The following is a 21542-nucleotide window of genomic DNA, read 5'->3' on the forward strand; positions in this document are numbered from 1 at the left end:
AGACGTATAGATAAGGCCAGAAGGTGCAGCTTGTTTGCAGCGGTGGTGGGCAGGTTAACGGATGACTGAGATCCGGACTGGACTGTGATTTTTTTTTTTTTTTTTTTCTTTCTCAGACAACTTTGGGAGGGTAGGTGTGTACTATAGAGAAGAGGAATGACAGTCATTAGAAGTAAGACAGAATACACGTGTGTGTGAATGAGAGGGAGACAGGTGTAACAGTCAAGCTGCAAGGAAGAGAGACAGTGAAGGTAGATGAGTTTAAATACGTGGGGTCAACCATCCAAAGCAATACACAGAGAATCCTGGTAGGGCGGAGTGGGTGGAGATTAGTGTCAGAGGTGGTTTGTGACATAAGGATAACAAAAAGAGAGAAAGGAATGCTTTACAAGTTGGTAATGAGACCTGCTATTATGTATGGTTTGAAAACAGTGGCACTAACAAAATGTCAGAAAGTGGACCTGGAAGTGGATCTGAAGGTGCTAAGATTTTACTGAGCATGACCCGGATGGACCGGATCACAAGTGAGTACATCACAAGAATGCCTCAGGTTGAATGGTTTGGAGACAAAGGTGCAGAGGCAAGGTTGAGATCATTTGGACGTGTGCAGAGAAAGGATAGTGGATATAGAAGACAAAGAATGGTGAAGAGGGAGCTGCCAAGTGGAAGGAAAAGAGGAACCAACAGAGAAGAATTGTGGATGTAGTGAAGATGGCCATGCAGAGGGTTGGTGTGGCAGAGAAGGATACGGATAGGGAGAGATGAAGGTAGAAGAGATGAAGAAACTGCATGAAGATAAATTATATTTTCTGAAAAAGGGTTTGAAGCTGGGACAGTGTTCATCTTAACACCATAAATGTAAGCCTTGCAGTCATTTACACTTGTGACTAAACTCTAGCAAAAATTTAGATTACAAAGCCAATACTTCCTTCTTCCACAAAACCGGATTTGAGAAACACTTAGTCATAATTTTATTGTATAGAGTTGCATATTTAAAAACAGTAAATCTGTTAAGCTAATTGGAAATAAATGGCCTATATAATGTTCTGTAGCACATAAACCACAGCAGCTTCTGATTGTGTTCCACTGCAGGGGCGTCGTCATCAGACTCAGAAGGAGAAGGTGCATCGAAGTCTAGATCAGGAGCCATGCCTCAGTATGTATATTCCTGCACAACTACCTTTGACACTATGACCCAGTGAACCTTGAACTATCCAACAGGCTAACCGAGCCCTTGAGTGACTAATCAAGTCTGCTGCCTGCTCCTAGTTAACTGGGTCCTAAAAAGGCTAGCCAACAGTCTGACCCAGAACATAGTCAGCAATCACAGTAATGACCTGGGGAGGGTTAATACAGTGGGGAAATCACCTGAGATGTTTGGTCTCTTACTTATTTCCAAATGTTAAACTTTTTAATTCATGAGACTTTAACTTTTAGTTTTATTCAATTTCCTCTCCAATCGTGAAAAATATGTATTAATTTAATGACATTTTGGGCATGAAATTCCAATTCCATTTTTACAATAGGGCATTTTTTGCAGTCCCTGAGTCCTTTCACTTTTTCTAAATGTTTTTCATCATTATCTTATGTATAAATCTCCCTGCATCTGGACTGTTTCCTGATATTCGTTTCTGTTTCCATTAATGTTTACCCACTGAAGCCAAGATCACTGATATCATCTTAATTGCTGTGGAGGCAATTTTCCTTCAAGCATTATATTTTAAATAAAAGCGTACAGAGTTTTGAAGTTGCTCTTTTTTTTCTTTCTAGAAATAAGTTTTTGTTTGTGTTTTTCCTTGTTTTAGAGTCCAGAAGAAGACTACTTCGATGTCCCTAACAATACGCTCATCTTCACCCAAAACCCCTGAGGTGCTACCTCATCGCACCACCCTGGTGCAGTCCTTGTCTCAGCCTCCACAGCGGGTAAAACATCTTTCTTTCTCTTTCCGTTTCTTTAAATAACTTCATCTGTTTGGAAAAGTAAATGTGTGTTGTCTTCTAGATGCAGAGCCCAGTTTCATCACTCTATGCTGGTGAAGTCTCAGGCCCTCCTCTGTTCACCAAGGTAAGTGTGCATACACTTTTGTGTAACATACTTTACACAAAACGTAAGTAGACATGGCAAACATCATGAACATGTGTGACTGCTAAAAAACCCCATCAATAATCAACCACAACAATAACCAATAACCTCTGGGACTGAAAAATGAAGCCAGGGTAGAAGTGCTAAAAACTGCAATTTCTTGAATGGCCACTTGAGGCAGTTTAGCGAGCTATAGCTAATTTCTCTCAAAAGGTTATGTTTTTTTCAGTGTAGTACACACATATTTGCTTGACAAGTGAAAGGTTGCTTCTTCAATGCTAGACTGAAACACAAATTTCTTTTGGAGTTTAAACAGGAAGGGCATCTGATGTAAAATTAAATAAAGTCAAAATTAAATATATAGAGGTACCCACTGTGGTGAACTCTTGAGGCAAGGAACCAGCCAAAGTAGCTTTTTTAATTAATTTTTTACCCTTACTGAATTGCTTTGAGACTTAAAGTTAACCATTACTAAAGGCTTGGGAGCTTTATGTTGCTGTCGATACTGTTGCTAGTTACTGATGTGAGTCACTGAACTGGAAGTTTAGGTAACATTTGTGGTGTTGGTTACCCTGAAGCACTTTTAATACAATTATCTGACAACCATTGTGGCTTCGTGTGTGATTAATTATACTAACAGCACATCCAAGAAGTCTGTGCTCAGGTCTTGGTGAGTGAAATGATTTTATTTATATGATATTCATCATTAATTTGCAGGTGTACCTGTATAGTTTGGGGATGCAGCTCACTAACCAAGCATGCCAAGTTTAGCTAATAACTCTGAAATCTCGTCCATATACGTCATGTCTGGCTCCAAAAAAACATCAAGACGACAACCACAAGGCTAAAGTAGAGGCCCCAGAACTTTACTTTACAAAACAATGGGTGACATCATGGTTTCTATGTCTATCTTTTATGTACAGTCTATACATAAAGCACTGTTTTTAACTCATTGCTGCTGTGGCAAAATTAGAAGCCTGCCATTGTCTGACATATTTGAATGCAATACCATGAAGATTTCCTTTAAAAAGAACAAGGGAATTGTTACCCAAACCATAAAAAGGATACATGCAATTCATCATGCATGCAATGCATGTACACATACAAACACAGAACCTGTTAAACATTGTCCTCAGACTCTTTGTCTTCCCATAATAACAGCATGCAGTGCTGTGGCTTTCAGCAGTGCGGGTCAGATAAAACATAGACTTTGATGGGAGCTCCTCCTCTTCAGGCTCCAGGACGTCCTTTTCCAACTCAGACTCTTCAGCACTCCTCCAACAGCCCTCATCTCCCTCTTTTCCTCAGGCTGTGGGTCATGTGATGGCAGGAATGAGACGAGTTGAGGCTTCAAACATGCCCGCCAAACCCACAAGGGTCAGGTCTCTTTCACTCTCATTGAGCCAGTCAGTCTCTAAATCATTTTGCACTTCATTACAAAAAGTCACTTGTTTTTCTTCACCCCCGCACCCAGCCTCCTTTCAAAACTATAGCAAGCTTTAATCATCTCGATGAGAGGATGTTTGCCTGTAGTGAAGTCAGCACTGTGATGTCACCCTTACAGCGCACCCATACACCCACACACCCATGATGTACATTCAACCCATGCTCTTCTCAAAGTATGCCCAGAAACACAGTGAGAGGCACATTTATCCACACTGACACTGAGTGCCTCCTGTTGAGGGATGTAGCAGTCCATGTCACCGTGGATTTTACCTCAGCTCTCATAAGGATGTGTTTTTTCTTAACTTCTGCAACTTGATAAGCTGTGGTGTGATTAATTGGACAGAGGTGGTCATTTGTAAAGTGGAGGGTCTCCAACTGGGAAATAAAGAGCACCCATGTGGGGGGTTTAATCCCCCTTAAAGCACACATACATGTGCATATGCACTTAATGCATAAAAAGTTAAAAATATTTTCTGGATCTTGTCAAATTATTTAATTTTTTTTAGTTTGAAAAAACTATTTTGTAGATTCACTGTGAACTCCAGTGCACACCTAACCTAACGTACTGTTGATATTACAATTACTTATCGTGAATGGATGGTTCATTAACAGGCACTGTTTATTTCTTCTTACTCACACTAAAATAAAGCTACATTTTATTGCAATGTTTTTACTGGTTAGGGTCACTTGATTTAATGGGCTTTGACTCAGGAACTAAAATTAGCTTGAAATCCCCGATTTATACCAAACTTAAAACAACTGAAAATATTAGACGGGTTAATAATTAACAAACAAAGAGTGTAATTTATTCTGTTATAAGAAAAGCTATACTAATAAAGTACTAGCTTATGTTAGCCAACTTAAAAGGGAGCTGTTAGGCCTTTCTTTTCTATAAATGAGGAGTGTTATAATGGCCAAAATTCCAAGTATTGAGGTCAGAGTTTGCACAAGTAATCCCTGTGAGACAGCAGGATGTTTTTTTCCTACTCCTCTTTGTTCTGTATGATCAGTGAGAGCAGATATCGTCATGGACTCTGGCTGCCCTGAAGCCCCGCCCACCCACTGTTCAAATTTTATGTCTATTAGGAGCAGCCAATCAGAGACGAGTTGGCTTAAAGTGAGGGTGAAGGGAGCTAAAACAAGTTGTAACAGGCAGCGGATAGAATAAATGGCTGCACCAAGGCCAGTATAAAATGCATTTGGATTATTTTGAACTGAGATTATTTATGAAGCAAAAACCATCACGTAATTGTTGGGTGATGTGATAAAAATCCTGCTTCAAAAACTTCCAGTGCACATCCATATCAATGATGATTAACAGATGTTGGAAACAATGACTTTTGTTTAAGGACATTCGGTTTGTCAGTGTCCAAATATTTAAGAAATAATTTCATCAATTTTGACAAAGTGATCTAAGCTCGTTTTAAGTCTCGGCACTTGGTGACAGCTATTTGGAAGGAAACGGATGCTCATTTTAGACTAAAGATGAAATATATGGAGTAAACAGCCAGATTAAGGTACATTATCTGATTGCCTGAGGCACAAAACGAAGGGACCAGATGGAGCCAATTAAAGGGGACTCCTGGTTTGCTAAAGTGGAAGTCCTGTGAAAATAAGCTTTTATTTTTTTGATAGCCTTGTAGCTTAAGTTCATCCACTTTGCTGTTTGCATATAAGCTACTGCCATGCCATCTTTCTCCTTCTTCTGTACTTGTCACCTATTACTCGCTCCTTTTTCTCATGATCTCTCTCTTATTTTTTCCATTATGTTTTGGCTTATCATTCCTTCCTGTGTGCAGCTCCTGCAGGATGCCCAGGCATCTGAGGGCCAGGTAGTGGTTCTGGAGTGCAGGGTTCGTGGAAGTCCTCCTCTGCAGGTCCGATGGTACCGCCAGGGAAACGAGATCCAGGACTCTCCTGATTTTCGTATTCTCCAGAAAAGTGAGACAATTGAGCAAACTGTTGTAGCTAAGGCATTTTTAGATTTTAGAATTAAACTGATTTCACATCCATTAATAATCATAATGTCTTTGTTCTCTTCCTCTCTGTCTGTTATTTGCTGTAAATTAGAGCCTCGATCTGCAGCTGAGCCAGGTATGTCACCTCAGTTCCTCCAAGAACTACTCTATCAATTACTCTGCTTTCATGTTCCCAGCCGCAGTCAGTGGTTAAATTTAGCAATGGATTATAAACTTTGGCTGGAGACTCAAGCTGAACTGCAGCCTAGGTCATAACTACAGAAGATCACAAGTCAATAAATCTGACACAACACTCATTATTGCATCTGCTGCAGTCACAGGGAGTCCCTGAAGCCCCATCATCTGCTAACTCCAACACATAAACAATGACACACACTAATTTATGTCAGATATTTTCCACCTGTGTGACTCAGGGGTCATTTCAGGTGCGTCTTTCTGGCTTTGAATCACTCAGACATCCCTGAACATCTGCACTCGTGTCTGGCTGTTCTTCATTAATAGTTACGTCTGTGCTTATTCATCTTCTCCCTGTGTCTGAATAGTGATTCATCAGTCTACGTGACATGTCAATCATCACGCTTCTGTGTATGTAATTCATCCCCATATTGATATCTCTATTATGTTTCATTACAAACAAATCAAGTGTCAACGTGTCACTCTGCTCATCACAAACAAATCAAGTCACAACAAGTCAAGTCTCAGTGTCTCACGCCTGTGTTTATTCTGTCTCTCAGCTTCAACTCTCTTAATCATCAAAAATGTACTTTTTTCAGAGGTGTGGTTTATTTGTTTTTTTAGAGGAGATCTGCACCCTCGTTATTGCCGAGGCCTTTCCAGAGGACGGAGGTCTGTTTTGCTGCACTGCCTCCAATCTTTATGGCTCTGTTAGCAGCACAGCCCAACTCACCGTTACCCCAGGTACGTCTGAAACAGACTGAACAACATTATCAGCATATTAACAAGCCAATGAGGCAAATATAGAAGTGCCTTGAGATGTTGGAGTCTCATATTAATTCCCCACATAAAGTCAAAGACTCAATAACCAGCTACATTAAAAACTAGACCATTTTATCTCTGGCTTGGTTGCTTACCGGACTTATATTTTTCAGGTTCAGTAACTGGTCATGCAATGTAAACCATAAGGTGCCAAATCCATCCCAGTATGTTCGATGACCAGGGGGAAAATTCAAAAGACTACATTGTTCCCCATCTCCAAAACATATGGGTTAGGCAAAAAGCTGTCACAACATACGGCCTCTCAGCAAGAACCAACAATCTACATCTGGTCCACTGCGCAACCTTGCATTGTGCAATATTATTGTAGAACTGAATCAGTTTGGATTTTTCTACTGTATCTGCAGGAAGCTTTGTGTTGCGAGATGTTGGAATGGATGATATCATGAGACTGGTTTTCAGAACTCTTAATTTTGTTCGAGCCAAAGGTCTGAATCATTGTCACTTTTACGGCTCTGTTTGTAACTAAGACATTACTGATCACCCGCCATACCACAGATTGGTTAAGCCAAGGAGCCGTGCAGATGCATTTCTTTTATTCACAACAATAGCGTTTCTTTGCGATGACAGTAGAATGACTGAACGTGGAAAAACTGAAACTTACAGTTGAAAATGGACTTATTTTTCTTAAGACGTCTCATGTTTCGTAAACGGATGCTTCACTGATTGTTAATGTTTTCAGAATTTACTCAAGCTTCTCTACACAGAAAGAAAGAAAAAAATGATTTAAAAAATGTTATAATTCACTGGTTTTACTGATCCAGCCCATTTGGAATTAAATTGGGGAGTATGTGGCTCATAAACCAAAGACAGTTTGACATCCTTGTCTTAAGTTGTGGTTTCAGTATTATCCATTGTTGAAGTCACATGAAAATCCCCCAAATCCGGAGGAATTTCAGAGTTAATAACTAATTTCCTACATGTGTCCTGGCAATTTTGAAGGCCAGACTTTTTGGTCTCTAACTTGTTTGCTTTCAATGATTCTAGTTTCAGGTTCTGGGTGCTGTCGTGCTGCCAGACTTTGTTTTTCAGGCTTTAGTAACAGAACTTGCTGGCAAGCATCTTAATCATGGTTGATTTCTGAGAAATCCATTGGTGATGGCCTATATTCTCCTTATTGGGCTTTAACACTGTGAGGTCTGAATCATACCTAGATGACTGTAACCCTATCCTGTTTTTAATTGTTCTTTGGAGAACAGTAAAAATAAAATGTTTCAATACCTTGATGAGTTAGACCTCAGAGGGTTAATAGGCTTTAAACAGTTACGCCAATATCCTTGTTTTTCAAAAGATAAAATTAAATAAAGATGAAGTTTTCCAAAACAGAGGAAATCTGGCAAAGGAGTCAGTTCTGGCTCTTTGCACTAGCACTGATAGTCCAGTAGTTCCCCTGAGGTCTTACAGTTTACATTCATTAATAAAAGCTGCCATGGTAGGTCTTTAGAAGATCACTGTCTTCTTTTGTGTGTATTGTTGTTATGTCGCATGTGAGGGAAAGGTGAAATTTGTGAGTGGAGCGGGACACAAATATTTCTGTGTGCATGCTCACAGACAGAACTGTGTATGTACAGAATGGGACTCACCGCACAGTTTAAAGCAAAGGCTGAATAAACAGGAATTGCATCAGACTGAACTGACTGGACCCAGCTGCTGCTTCAGATCAGATATGCAGTGATGCAGTGTATGTGTGTGTGTGTGTGTGTGTGTGTGTGTGTGATCTTTATAAGGTCTGTGATGGCTAGAAGAAAAACTAAACATTAAAGTTAAAAAACAAAAATCCACCTTCTTCTTGTTTGTTTCCCTCAGCAGCTGAGGACTCATCCAGTAATGGCATGTCTGGTGATAGCTCAGGGTTTGAGGATGCATCAGCCTTCCCTCCTCCTCCCCCACCCACCGAGATCAGCCTCCTGGAGCTGCCACCCAAGACGCTGCCTCAGCCCAGCGCTGAGACTCTCCAGATCAAGGAGCTGGAGATCTGGCCCAGTGTGTCAGCTATGCCTCCAGTACAGATGAGCACAGAGATGGAGGACAAAGGGAAAGAATCTGTGCAAAATGGCCAAGCCCTGCATCCACCATCACCTCCAAGCCTTCCTAAAGAGACCACACTACCGCCCCCACCGCCACCTCTGCCACAGTCTGATCCCACAACAGATATCTCTATGCCAGTTCAAAGTCCAGCCCCTGTGATACCAGATTCATGCCCAGCACCAGGCAAGCTGTCTCCATCCCCTGGGAAAGACGGGCCTCCGCTGCCTACCAAACCTAAACCAAAGCTGTAAGTATCGGTCCTGTCCACATGTGTTTGTGCCTACGGTGTATGCTACTCAGCAGCAAGGGGCTTGCTGGAGGGAGGGAGACAGACTTGGATGATCGTCTGAGGTGTGGTGGGAATGATAGTGTTGAGTCTCGGTTTTGTCAGGAGGGTTAAAGGGGGACTCCCGGGCCTTTTCAGAACAAAAGCATTCCTCTGCCTTTATGTGTGGCATCGTGTGTGCCAGGGTGAGTCTGGGAGCTGCTGTCTGTCTGTGCCTGTAAACAGATCAGAGTGGCATTTGCTGGATGGCTCTTATTGTTTCTGTCTGACCTCGCACTGCACGCCCAGCCCAGGACAGAGTATAGTGTTTTTTCCTGAGCACCTTTCTGACAGCTCTGTAGGGATCAGGTAGGATGTCATGGTTATTAGATAAGGGCTGGACAGGGTATGGCTTTATTTTCAAAAGTCCTGTGTTTTGTCTGCAGTTAACAAGCCTTTTGTGCATGGGTTTTACCCACCTAGCAGATGCATTTCTTTTTTGGACATGTAACAAAACTCCACCTTTGTCCTAAAAGCAGGGAAGCTGTGGTTAGCACTCCCTTCATGCTTCCAGGGTGCCACACTGGTATTGTTTCATATTCACATTAGAGTTATCCTAATGAAATTATTTTAAAGATGGCAGTTTGGTCCACTGAACTTAACAAATATTGGACTTTAATTAGACTTTACACAGACACCGATGATTCTTAAAGACTGAATGAAACATATACTGGTAATCCACTGGGTTTCCTATATCACCATAGTGATCCTTCTGCCCCGGATCTCCCAGGCTAGCCTGCAGATGCATTGAATTGGTTCCAAATTTCAGAAAGACACTAGTGAAATCCAGTTAATGACCTAAATGATCCTTGAATTATCATGTACTGGAACTTTAAAACTGAAAGGTTTAACTGAAATTATGTATGGTTGTCAAGGAAGGTACTACACCAAGCAAGCAAGCAATTTATTTATATAGAACTTTCAAAACAACTCTCAGCTGAAAACAAAGTGCTGTACACATGACATAACAAATAACAAAGTGAAATAGTATATGTAAAAAACCAAAAAAAACCAAACTTAAATTGCTTGACCTTCTTCTGTTTAATGGATAGATGCTGTACAGCCAGAACTTTGGTTTTACCGAAAAGGGCCCTCACAATGTTCTTTAGTTTTATTTGACCTGCAATATTTCATCTTTTTAGTTCTGGTAAAAGTTAAGGGGAAATGTGGTGAACAACACCAACAGATGTGAATGAAATTCAGCCTCTTGTAAGATAAACGGCCAAAAGCAGTTCTCAATTTTGAGATGAGACATTGAAGATACTACCAATGAAAACCATTGGTTGACATACATATGCAGTTCGGTAAATACATTGTTGGGTCTCGGACTGGATGTCCACTATATGCCAACTGTTAGCCACAAGGTGATTTGCAACAAACAAATATATATATATATATATAAATATAAATAAAACAGTTAATTTGGTATATGAAAACCACAGCAGATGGTTAAGTGTGGCATTGATGTGGCTTATGTCTGTCTGCATGTGGTCTACAGTTTGATTACAGTGCAGTAAAGCTTGATTCCTGCATTGCACAGTCCAGTTTCACTGCATGTGTGCTGGATTTGATACCTGCTCCTATCTGGTGTTCATGTAAATGTTATGACTTGTTAATTCTGTGCTTCCAGAGCTGAGAGTATAGTGGAGGAGGCAGAAAATTACAGGTAAATATGACTATGAGGACGATGCTGTAGAGCTGTGCCACATGTTCTGTAGACCTTGTAAATTTAACTATGAAAGAGGCAAAGCGATAGTAGACACACAAGAAATCAAACTCATTAAAACTTCACATCAGCAAGTCAGACAGTCCCAGAAAAGCCACGAAATGATGTTACAACCCTACAGAAAGACATCCAATAAAACCAAAACGAGTTGAGTAGTTTCAAAAAACTTTACCATTTATTATCAACAAAGAAAAAACAGAAGTCCGAACAATCAGCAAAATATTACCACTGAATTGCAAAAGGCTAAAGGGCCTTACAACCCTTTGATGGAAGCCTCACAGACCATCCCACTAAGGGTTATAAGATCTGGTGTTATCCCTCCAACCTAAACACACATCAAAACTAATCCCAGGGTAAAAAAAAAAAAAAGCCCCCAAAATAGCACCACTGGACTCATAAAGACCCAGAAAGAAGCCAAAAATCATAGGGCTAAATCATTCTAACATCAACCACTGCTACAGGGACAAGAGCAAGTTAGTTGTAAGCTAACTGGTTGTTGTCCAAAATGGTTCAAACCTTGATGGGAACAGAAGATCCTGTTAAATGATTCATATTGAATTTTAGGTTTTGATTATAACGGGCATTACATTCCATTTAAATTTCTTTCCTAAACGAATATGAGATTAATATTATAGATACCAATGACAATGATACTGACTTTAGCTTCCAAATCTAATTTGTATAACATAATGTACAGCAACTTTGTGTACGAGGGTTACATTTCTAACAAATGTGTGGGATTTCTTCAACTAGCAGCATATCAGCAAAGTTGGTTCTCTGTGAGTTTTTCCACAATAACATCACAAGTACGCCACTAGAAACAATCAATTCCCAACTGTGAGGCAGTGTAAGCCACCCCTCTCCTGCCCTCTCCCCTTTAAAATCTGTAATTACACAGTAAAACCAGCAGCCATGCCATTAGCCAAAGGTCATCTTTCTGCCAGACCGTTTCCTCAAATGGCCTCTATAAACAGAGGTTGACCACTCTCAGCTTAAAGCACCCAGGGCTTTTCATTCAGTTCATCAGGTCCTGTTTGTTCAGTGTCCATGTAGTCTGAGATACTCTGCAATATTCTGCAATGCAGCAACTTTAAAAAGTAATCCCACTTTGCTGCTTTAATTACTTTTGGGTTTGTTTTTTACAGAAGGTTTTTTTTACATAAGACTTTCCAACAAACCACTTTGTTAGCAGACAGACACAGTGTGGAAACTCTTACACTAACGTCTTGTATATTTAAAATAAGGTTTTATCGTGAAATAGCTTTTGTTTTATTGTATGTACACAAAGGCAGTGAGGATCAGTGTGGATTGACTTTAATTATCAGAGTGAGCAGTTTAGTTAGCTTAAAGGATAAGTGTCTAGACTTACTTGCTTTCATGCTACGTCATTAGTTTTCTGGAGTTATGTGCATTTAAGCTTTTACTACTGAAAGTCGTGCATGCAAATAGCTCCCAAAAATGCAGTGTTTTCACAGCACTGGCTATTATCGAGCAGAGAACAGCTGCTAGATAATCGCAAATCGCTAGAGTTTATTTCAAATGAAAAGAGCATATTCATAAATCTAAAATAAAACGTTCTAAATCACAGGAACAACATACTGGAAGCCTGTGTAAGGGATGACTTTTGCTTTAATAATACTGGGCTGATGAGATGTAGGAAGTCGCTGTGTGACTTGGCAGGCAGGCGGGATTGCAGGAGACCCGAGCTGTGAAAACAGACCTGCTGTTTCTCTCTGCTGAAGGAACAGCGAGCTGGGTTGGTAGGCATTTGGGTTTGATGTCCGGTGTTGATGCCAGACATCAGCATTAAGAATTATAGGAAATTCTCAGGGGAGAGGCCCAGATTGTCTGGGTAGATCTGAACCAAGGTTCGTGTTTGAATGGAAAGCAAAGTTCTTTACCACAAGGCAGTGAAGTGATGGATAGCAAGCTAGAAACACTATCTCACTGCATCTGGAATTCAGCTTTTTTACATCTAACGGTACTACACAATGACATGAATTATGGCTGATTTATGTGCTTTAGTACTTAGTGAATTTGATGGATGTGATATTTTCAGACTACTGCAAGCAGGATAAAAGAACAAGCAACAAACATGTACGGACAGTTTTTTGTTTGTCTTTTTATAAACTGTTTTAAGGATTAAGCATACAATGTAAAAATGTTTAGTTAATGTGACCTTTTGCTTCAAGCACATTTGTTATTTAAGGCAACCCAAAGTTCTCTTGGCATTGGAGCTCATTTGATTGTGTGTGCTTGTCTGGGAAATAAACCATAGTTCCCATAGCAGGCCCTTAAATATAGAGCTTAAACAGTTGAGGAATACTGCGTGCCAGTGAGACATCTGTTGCATCTAAACATATGGACAGGGCCATCATGGGAAGAGTTATTGTCTCACCTGTTCTGCAGGGTTTAACTGTGAACGCGTGACAACCTGTAAAGTGCTTTCATGACAGACTGGCGGAGTAACACCTTAAGCTTGTAAATCTGTGTGCTCTAATCCAGATGCGTGCACATGTATTAGCAGATGACGTGTCAGTGTTGCTGGTATCCAGGGTTGGTTTTCTTTATACGCCTACAGGTAAAGGTTCATGCTTGTCTATTGAGACACCTCATAAAAGAAAAAGTTATCGTCACACCGTGATACATGAAATCTTCGCAGAGGTTGTATTAGTTTATGAAGGCTATGAAGTCAAGCTGCACTCACAGTCCCAGCAGGTTTCAGCTATCTCACATCAGGTGATGGCTCAGCTGTTTGCCTTCTATATTTATACTTACACCTTCTGGACTTACTCCCGAAAAACATCACATTGTGCAGATTATTTTACTTTAACTTGCTCTTCATCTGCAAGCTATTTTGCAATCCAACTTCAATGTTCCTTGTCAGTACTCGGTATGAAAGGGCAGGGAGGTCCCAAAACAGAGCCATACTACTGTATATTTTACCACTGAAGAAAATACCCACATTCGTTTGACTATAATCAGTCCTGGATGGACCGAATATTCCCCATTAACTTATTTATGAATACTTATTCTTCCATAAAATATTATTCACATCTAATCAATAGTCAAAAACTAGAAGAGCAACCAAATACAAAGTTAGTATTAAACATGCTTGAAAATAAGCACACTTATGTTACTTATCCCTACCAAATCATGCTGATCGTTATGTTTCCCTTAAACCTTCTGATTTTGTTTGCTTGCTAGTTTTTCTGTGACCCAGTGGATAGAGGGAAGACTTTACTTTCAGACTTCTTTACGTCCTAAACATCTCTTTATATCAAAGACATGCTTGAGAGCTTTACATTATCTTTTTTACTTGTGACCTTATGACCATGCAAGTGTAGTTACAAGCAAATGTGTGTTTGGCGTTGATGGTAGTATGGTCTGGAGACACCTTTGGCAAAAATCAATAGTATGATTCTCAAAGACTGATGCTAGCCAAACAGCGGTAAATTGCTGAGGGGCTGAGTTGTCATCCTCTCTCCTCACTTTGCTGTCTTAAGGGATCTGGTAAGTAACAAAGGGAAGCTGCAGTTTCGATACCTACTTTTGATGTACAAGTTATTTAACAATCTACATATGACACGACGACTTACATACTCTGAAATACTCCAAGAAAGACTCCAAGACACAGAAAGAGACACTAGAGTGCAACATTAAAAAGGTGTGACCACCACGATGTTGACCACGATACTAAGGGCAAAGCATTATATTATAGGTTGGTACCGCATAATGTTTAGGTGGGCGTTACAACAAGCATGAGTAGCAGAGGTAACAATTATCCCCAAACCCATTCCACAGCTTAATCTCTTGTTCATAAGACCAGGCATTGGCTTTGACAGTCAAAATTGTTCTCTTGCATGGATTTTATTCCACAAACTGCTTCTTATGTACGTGCGAGCTGAACTCTCTGTACTGCTGTGGATTTGTTTTTTTATATACAGCTCTACATTATGTTCATTTTTACTCAGTATGATGAAAAACAGGCAAGCTTTGGCACTTAGCAGGACCTCAATTTAGACTTTTCTCACAACAGTGATCGTGATGTTTGTGCAGAGGTTTCAGAATGGTTCGGGCTTCGGGCTTTTTTTTTTTTTTTTTTTTTTTGTGGGTTTGTTAAAGAAATGCTGTAATAATGAATGGTTGACTGTATAATGTGCAGTGCGTGTGTGGCTAGTGCAAAGCCTGAGGGCGAAAGAAAGAGGAACACGAGTTGTGTATTTGATTTTAAACAGACCAAAGACTTACTGTACATGGAGTAAGCAGTGACAGCACCTGATTATAAAGAGTCTTGAACTGATATTTTAAGTGCAAGCAGAAGTGGCCTGGATAATGAAAGCAGGGGTCAATCAATCTGGAAAGGGGAGGAAGTGGAAAATTTGAATGGAATTACACAGATGACAGTATGTAAAAAGTTTCCCTTATGAAGAAAGTAGATCAATACAGGCTGTAAAAAGGCATGACCTAACGCATGCACGCACACACACACACACACACACACACACACACACACACGATCATTGCTTATCATGGTTATATTAATAAGATTTATTTTTGGATAACAGAAGTCTGAAAAATTCTAATCAGATCATGTCATTATTCTAAAATTCCAATTACAGTCAAATACTTTTCAACCCTAACACAGACACACACACACAGACAAAGGGTGGGTGGTCCCAAACACCATGAATATCACAAGAAAAAACAGCTGAAAAATGAAGGCAACATTAATTAAACCTCCTTAAGACTAACAAGAATGTTCTGTACAGTTCACTTGAGTATACTTCAACAGGAATTCTAGTGACTAGTTTTACTAAGCACCAGCCTCCAGGGTTTAAAAATGTAGCAAGAAAAGGAGTGCCAAAAACTGCAACTCCTCTAATGGCCAGTTGAAGCAATCCTCACAGACTCGCACGTTCAAAATGCTTAACTATGAAGCATGTTTTCAAGGCTGATACAGTAAAAGGTTTTAGCCTCTGTGGATATTTCGCTATGCATTTAAATTCTAAAGGAGGTGAACTTTTTAGTTATATATAAATACTTGTAAAGCTTAAAGTTAGGAGTGTGGCAGCATTTCCTCAGGCATAGACAGTATGAAAGATATGACATCACCAGTTGGTTTCTGAAGTCCTGTTTTGAAGCCATCTTGGTGTGTCATAGTTGGATGTAACAAACAAGGAAACCATGTGATTGTCAAAGCAGACCCTAGATAATCCTTCTTTCTCATAATGAAACCAGTTTCTCATAGACTACTATTGAGGTTTTGCAAACGCATGATCACTGATCATCTGACCCTGATTTGTTTTGGACATTTTGGACATGTGATCAAGTCAATAAGTCCCCAATCACACAGGCATAGAGATCCGTCCATGGCCATCTTACAGGCACTGGTTGTGAAGGAAAAATTACCATTCTCCAACAGGTTGTAAGTGGTTAGTGGAGGTTTGATTGCCTTCACTAGGAAAATGATTGCTAAAGCCCAAGTCCATTGCCCAGCTGGTAGTTAGCGAGTGTTTACAAGCAGTCATGAAAAACTACACGCAACTGTGGCAGTCTGCTAGCAACCAAAGCAATCACTAGGAGGTTTTTGGTACAGCAACTTCTTTGTGAATCAATTTCACCCAGCAAGAGCCATGAACCACTGACAGCCAATCAGGGAATACACATTTTTTTCCAAGTAACCGGTGGTCGTAACAGAGATGAGCAGTAACGCGTTTACTGTAATCCGATTACTTTTTTCAAGTAACAAGTAAAGTAAGGGATTACTATTGCAAAAACGGTAATTAGATTACCGTTACTTTCCCGTAAGCACGCTGCGTTACTAAAACTGTGATTTTCTTTTTTTTCTTCTTTTTTTTCTTTTTTTTTTTTTTGCGAGAATGTCTCGTGACAGTGATGTAAGCGAGTGCGACGTTTGTGGCAGCAGCTGTGTGCAGATTAACAGTGGATAATATATCGAGTGCTGGAGAGAGTATGAGCGTGCAGCGTTTAAAGCGTGGAAGTACTGACCTTACTTTGAGTTTGATTCCATAAAAAGTGACAAAAACATTAGTGTCCATCGTGCGTGGGAAGAAAACGTCTTTTTACAGTGAAAAAAAACCCCTAAACTTCCGAGCAAGCACCGAGTGCGCAACGACGTAATGGGAAATTCACAGAGAAACTCGCGGAACTGACCGCTGCAGCACACCTGCACCAGGGCAAACCCCCACCTACCCAACTCCTGCTTTACAGGTGAAAATAGAGCAACAGGACCGCTGAGTCTTTGACTTTATTTATTTTCTGCTGTGTTTTACTTGCATCTATTTGAAAGAGTGAGTGTAAACACAAAAAATATTTTATTTTCTTCCAGTCAGAGAATGTTGCATATAATAAAATTTTTGCTTGATGCATAAAGTTAAAAGATTAAAACTAATAAAACAAGTTTTAAAAAGAGACTTTTTCATTTAATTACATTTTGTATGATGGATTATGCAGAAAAAGTGGAATAGGGCTGAAAGACCTATCACTTTATCACCTATTCAGGTTGTAAATCATGTTTTTAAAAAGTAACTAAGTAACTAAGTAATTAATTACTTTTGAAAATAAGTAATCAGTAAAGTAACAGGATTACCTTTTTGAGGAAGTAATCAGTAATTAGTTACTGATTACTTTTTTCAAGTAACTTGACCAACACTGGGTTGTAACACATTCAAAATGGCGGACAACTCTCAAACAATGTGCACATCTCAATAGGACCAAAACTCTTTTTGCAATTACAAGTCTCGCCCCCCGGTGGCCATTAAAAAAAGCAGGTTTAAGGCACTTGTGTGTTAGCTTCATTTTTTAAACCTGGAGGCTACATCAGTGTTTTATACTGTGTATGGCTTTAGCCAGTTGCAGTCTCATAATACAACTTAAAGATGTTTGTGGTGTTGATGACTTTTCAAGCTTTTTTAATGGATTTATTTGGCTTGCTGCTTGGTACAGACAGTAGTTTGGACTTTGGTTTGAGTATTTTTTTTATTTATTTTGGTAGGTGGTTACTTTGTACAAGACAGCAGTCATGGTGGCTACATCCATCTGTTCTATACCGTCTATAGAACAACTTTAGGTACTCAGTTTCGTTCATTATCCTTCTGAAACAAACAAACAAAAAAAGACACCTCAAAATGCAGACATTACATACATGTTATCAACAGAGTGCTTACAGGACATGCTTACATACTGCAGTAATAGAATTTTACTATAGAATTCTATAGTTATAAAATTAGAATGGACTAATATACTTTAATGCAGCCCGTATTTCTTGCCGATAGACTAAAAAGTATACGAAGGTCAATGTCCACTGAAATAATTATCATACCTCTGAGATTAAATGACTTCCGTAGTTGCGCCAAACCGCTATAACCCCAGTGAGGTTGTTGCCAGGGAAACAGGGTATAAACCAAAGACACAAACAAACGTCTCTTCAGTAGTCCTCATTAGTCTCTCACTAAACTGACTCAGAAACACACACAGAATAAACTTGTGTCACAACAGGTCGTCATTGACTCTTTATGCATTTGTTCATTTTAAAAACCTCACTCTTCTCACTTTAAACCAGGATTCACATTCTGTCCGTGCTGCATTGCTGAGCAAGGAGCTAGGGCTGCCAGGATATGTCGCATATCTGTGCTGTGACTCAGAGCTTCCTCTCAGCAGTGTGTTTGTGTTTACGAGGTGCAAGTCATGAACTCTCTAATGAAGTATTAACAATCACTTTCTTGTCGAGGTGTTGCTTGTGGTTTATGGAAAGTGGTGGAAACATTTATGTTAAAGAACCACATATGGTACTAGCTGCACACTGACATCTTTGCTTGTGGTTCTTCGTCATCAAACATCTAAAGCACTGACTAGATAAAAAGCAGTAACTCACAAGCTGGGGTACTTCTGCAGTGGTCAGTGGGTATGTGTCAAAATTAGTTCAGCTAAACTGAAGAAAATCAAAAGTTACAATTTAATTTACTGTAAGATTGTGTGGACCTGCAAAATTAACAGGCACACAGTAGAAAATAGAAAGGAAAATTAATAATTAATACATAAATATAATGGGCAAAAGTAAATAAAATTAATAAAATAGTTTACCGAGTGCATCAACTAATTTACATTTTATAATTATGTAAATTTAGACACTCTTAGCTAATGAAATCATTTTGTAACTTTAGCTAGAAAAAACTAGCTAAATTATAAACTAAAGTCAGAAATCATTAGCCAAAATTTGTGATAAACCAATTAAATTGCTAACTTAACATCTTGAATAAGTAATGTGCAGTAATGGCGTACAACATCTAAACATGAATAAACTGTCTTCCTTCTCTCACCCCAACCGATCGCAGTAATTGGCCACGCCCCTCCCTGAGTCTGGTTCTGCCGAGGTTTCTTACTGTTAAAAGGGAGTTTTTCCTTCCCACTGTCGCCAAAGTGCTTGCTCATGAGGGTTCATATGATTGTTGGGTTTTTTTCTCTGTATATATTATTGTAGGGTCTACCTTACAACATAAAGTGCCTTGAGGTGACTGTTGTTGTGATTTGGAGCTATATAAATAAAACTGAATTGAATAAACAAGTTGAAATATTGAGCTAAAATTCTAGCGTGGCTAGAAATGTTAACATATCTAAAAGCACAGTAGAACAAATACCTGTTAACTAAACATACTAGATTTTAAAAAGATAAAATTCATATTAAAAACTGGAAAGTGGCTAAAAGTATGGCTAACTGCTAAAACTGTTAGCTAAAAGTTTAAATAAACACAACAAAATGTTAGCTAAACATCCTAGATAAAGAGTTGTTAAAAAATGATTTGCCAAAAGTGAATCTGTTTTCTACCTCATCTGAGGTGATTAGAGCTTTGCAATCCATAGTGTACAGAGAAAATATTCCAAGAAAATATTGTACACGTTTTTCTGTTCTGTCATCCGTTTTTGCTGAGTTTGTGTGAAAGTTAGCCTCAGTTACCTGTTGTTAGCTGCCTGCAGACCTTTTAATGAGTGGTTATTTAAGCTGCTGTTGCCTTCTTATCAGCTTGAAACAGATCTCCTCTGATCTCTTACATACACAAGGTATTTTTGCCCAGATAACTGCTACTGACACGATATATTCTTTTTTTCAAATCCCGAATCTTCCACAGGTCATCACGACCGTGTCAACAATCCTACAGTAAATGCACTGTTGTTGAGTTGCTGCCATGTGATAACCCAAGTAGATAGTAGCATTATTGAGCAACTGAACAGATATACCTAACAAAGCATCCAGCCAGTGTCACAGGTAGATAAACATAAACGTAATTAGTAGCTATTAAATAAAGTAGTAACAAAAAGTAGTGGATTAATAGTCTAAATAGGATGTGAATTGTTGTAACTGATTAACAGTAAGCCAAATCTAATAGGTAAGAGTAAGCTACAATTGCTCCAGAGTTGAGTTTAAAATGAGTTGAAACAACCACATTTGAGCTTGAGAGGTGATGGTGATCAAGAGGCTTTTGAGGACTTCTGTATGTCAGAAAAAAACTGGGAACCACTGCTCTAATGTATACCTTTATTTTAGAGACTGCTGGCCACAGAGGTTTTTGATTACATGCAACTGGAAAAAGACAGACACAGAAAGTTAGTTCTCATCGGGGACAGGACGAGGTTTGAGCAACAGAATAAAAGCTGAAATGAAGTCACCAGAGACACAAGGGAGCAGGAAAGCAGATAATTTCACATTGGGCCTCCAGAGTGAGAGATGGGCAGCCCTTAAAAGGACATGGGAGACACAGGATTGGCTGAGACACTAGACTAACAAACCACTGGATTGGTCGGCTGCGCTAAAGTGACCTGCATGGAATGGAGAAACTTTCCAAATAAGGAAGAGACTTGTGGGAGCTGACCTTCATAACACAGAGAGGGAGCTGGAAGACAGAGAGAGAGGGGTGAGCAGACGGGGAGGGAGTGATGAAAGGACACATGGAGGGATGAGGAGAGCAAGAGCCCAGGCTGTATGCTTGGGAGTTGACAGCATGGAAACTAAGCGGCTTCAGTGATCCCCCTCATAGAAAGCAGAGTGTGTTTCCCAGGAAAGAGCAGCCTGGTACGTTAAACACTGAGAAACAAACAGATAAATACACATTACCCAACATACATACACTCGGAGAGAAGAATTGTTTCCGGATGAGGTCAATCAACCTGTGATTAGATCCTGACTACGGGTGGTGGTGCAAGTGGTGAGTGCGGCTTCATGTGTGGCATACACGGTATCTCTCTTTAAACACACTCTCAATTAGACTACCACACAACTTCCACTTGTGGATGTTAATTAGAGGGTGTGATAATGTGTACACTGCTGTCACCAAGAAAACGACACTGAGAGCAGACGAGGCCCACTCTGACTCGCTTCTAAGTGTCAATGAGTTGAGTCGCAGGGAATGACTCGTACCTCGAAGGGACAAGGAGACCCTCTCCAAGTAAGGTGCTGTATGAATAAGAGAGTTTGTTTTTTCAGTTTCTTTACCTCAAAGTCAGCGGGTGTTTTTGAATAAGCTAAGGTCTGTGTTTAACACAGCGGTCCCCAACCTTTTTTGCACCACGGACCAGTTTATGTCCGATATTTTCACGGACCGACCTGTAAGGTGTTGCGGATAAATACAACAAATTAAAACCAGTACCTGTACCAAAAACAATTTATTCATAACACACGGGAAAAGACCCAGGGAAATCGAGTTAACGATATAAACAATAAAAAAATAACGATTAAAAACCCTGAAAACCATAAATTTCACACCTAGCCTCAAATCTCGCGGCCCAGTACCAAACAACTGAAGGACCAGTACCAGTCCGAGGCCCAGGGGTTGGGGACCGCTAGTTTAACACAGGCTTTAGACATTCTCATGCTCTGTTCACTAACAAAAAATAAGGAAATGTGTAAATTTAGGTAAAGTGGTC

The 21542-nt window shown here is 39.7% G+C and overlaps 1 protein-coding gene across 6 annotated transcripts in view; it reads left to right on the plus strand.

Moving 5' to 3' along the window:
• The window catches only part of palld (palladin, cytoskeletal associated protein), a 67610-nt gene that overhangs the window by 26200 nt on the left and 19868 nt on the right, over positions 1–21542 (plus strand). For 4 of the 6 annotated variants that reach the window (XM_085448339.1, XM_085448342.1, XM_085448343.1 and 1 more), the window contains exons 4-11: positions 1093–1156; positions 1806–1923; positions 2003–2065; positions 5329–5470; positions 5600–5623; positions 6307–6426; positions 8329–8797; positions 10506–10541. In XM_085448339.1, coding sequence (XP_085304465.1) covers positions 1093–1156; positions 1806–1923; positions 2003–2065; positions 5329–5470; positions 5600–5623; positions 6307–6426; positions 8329–8797; positions 10506–10541 — 1036 coding nt within the window. The remainder of the gene's footprint in view (positions 1–1092; positions 1157–1805; positions 1924–2002; positions 2066–5328; positions 5471–5599; positions 5624–6306; positions 6427–8328; positions 8798–10505; positions 10542–21542) is intronic. The other 2 variants (XM_085448340.1, XM_085448341.1) reach the window with 2 other exon arrangements.

Source organism: Copadichromis virginalis, linkage group LG23 (assembly GCF_057382275.1).
Source record: "Copadichromis virginalis isolate Kocher_CV1m ecotype Utaka linkage group LG23, C_Virginalis_male_GT1.1, whole genome shotgun sequence".
Classification (NCBI taxonomy): domain Eukaryota; kingdom Metazoa; phylum Chordata; class Actinopteri; order Cichliformes; family Cichlidae; genus Copadichromis; species Copadichromis virginalis.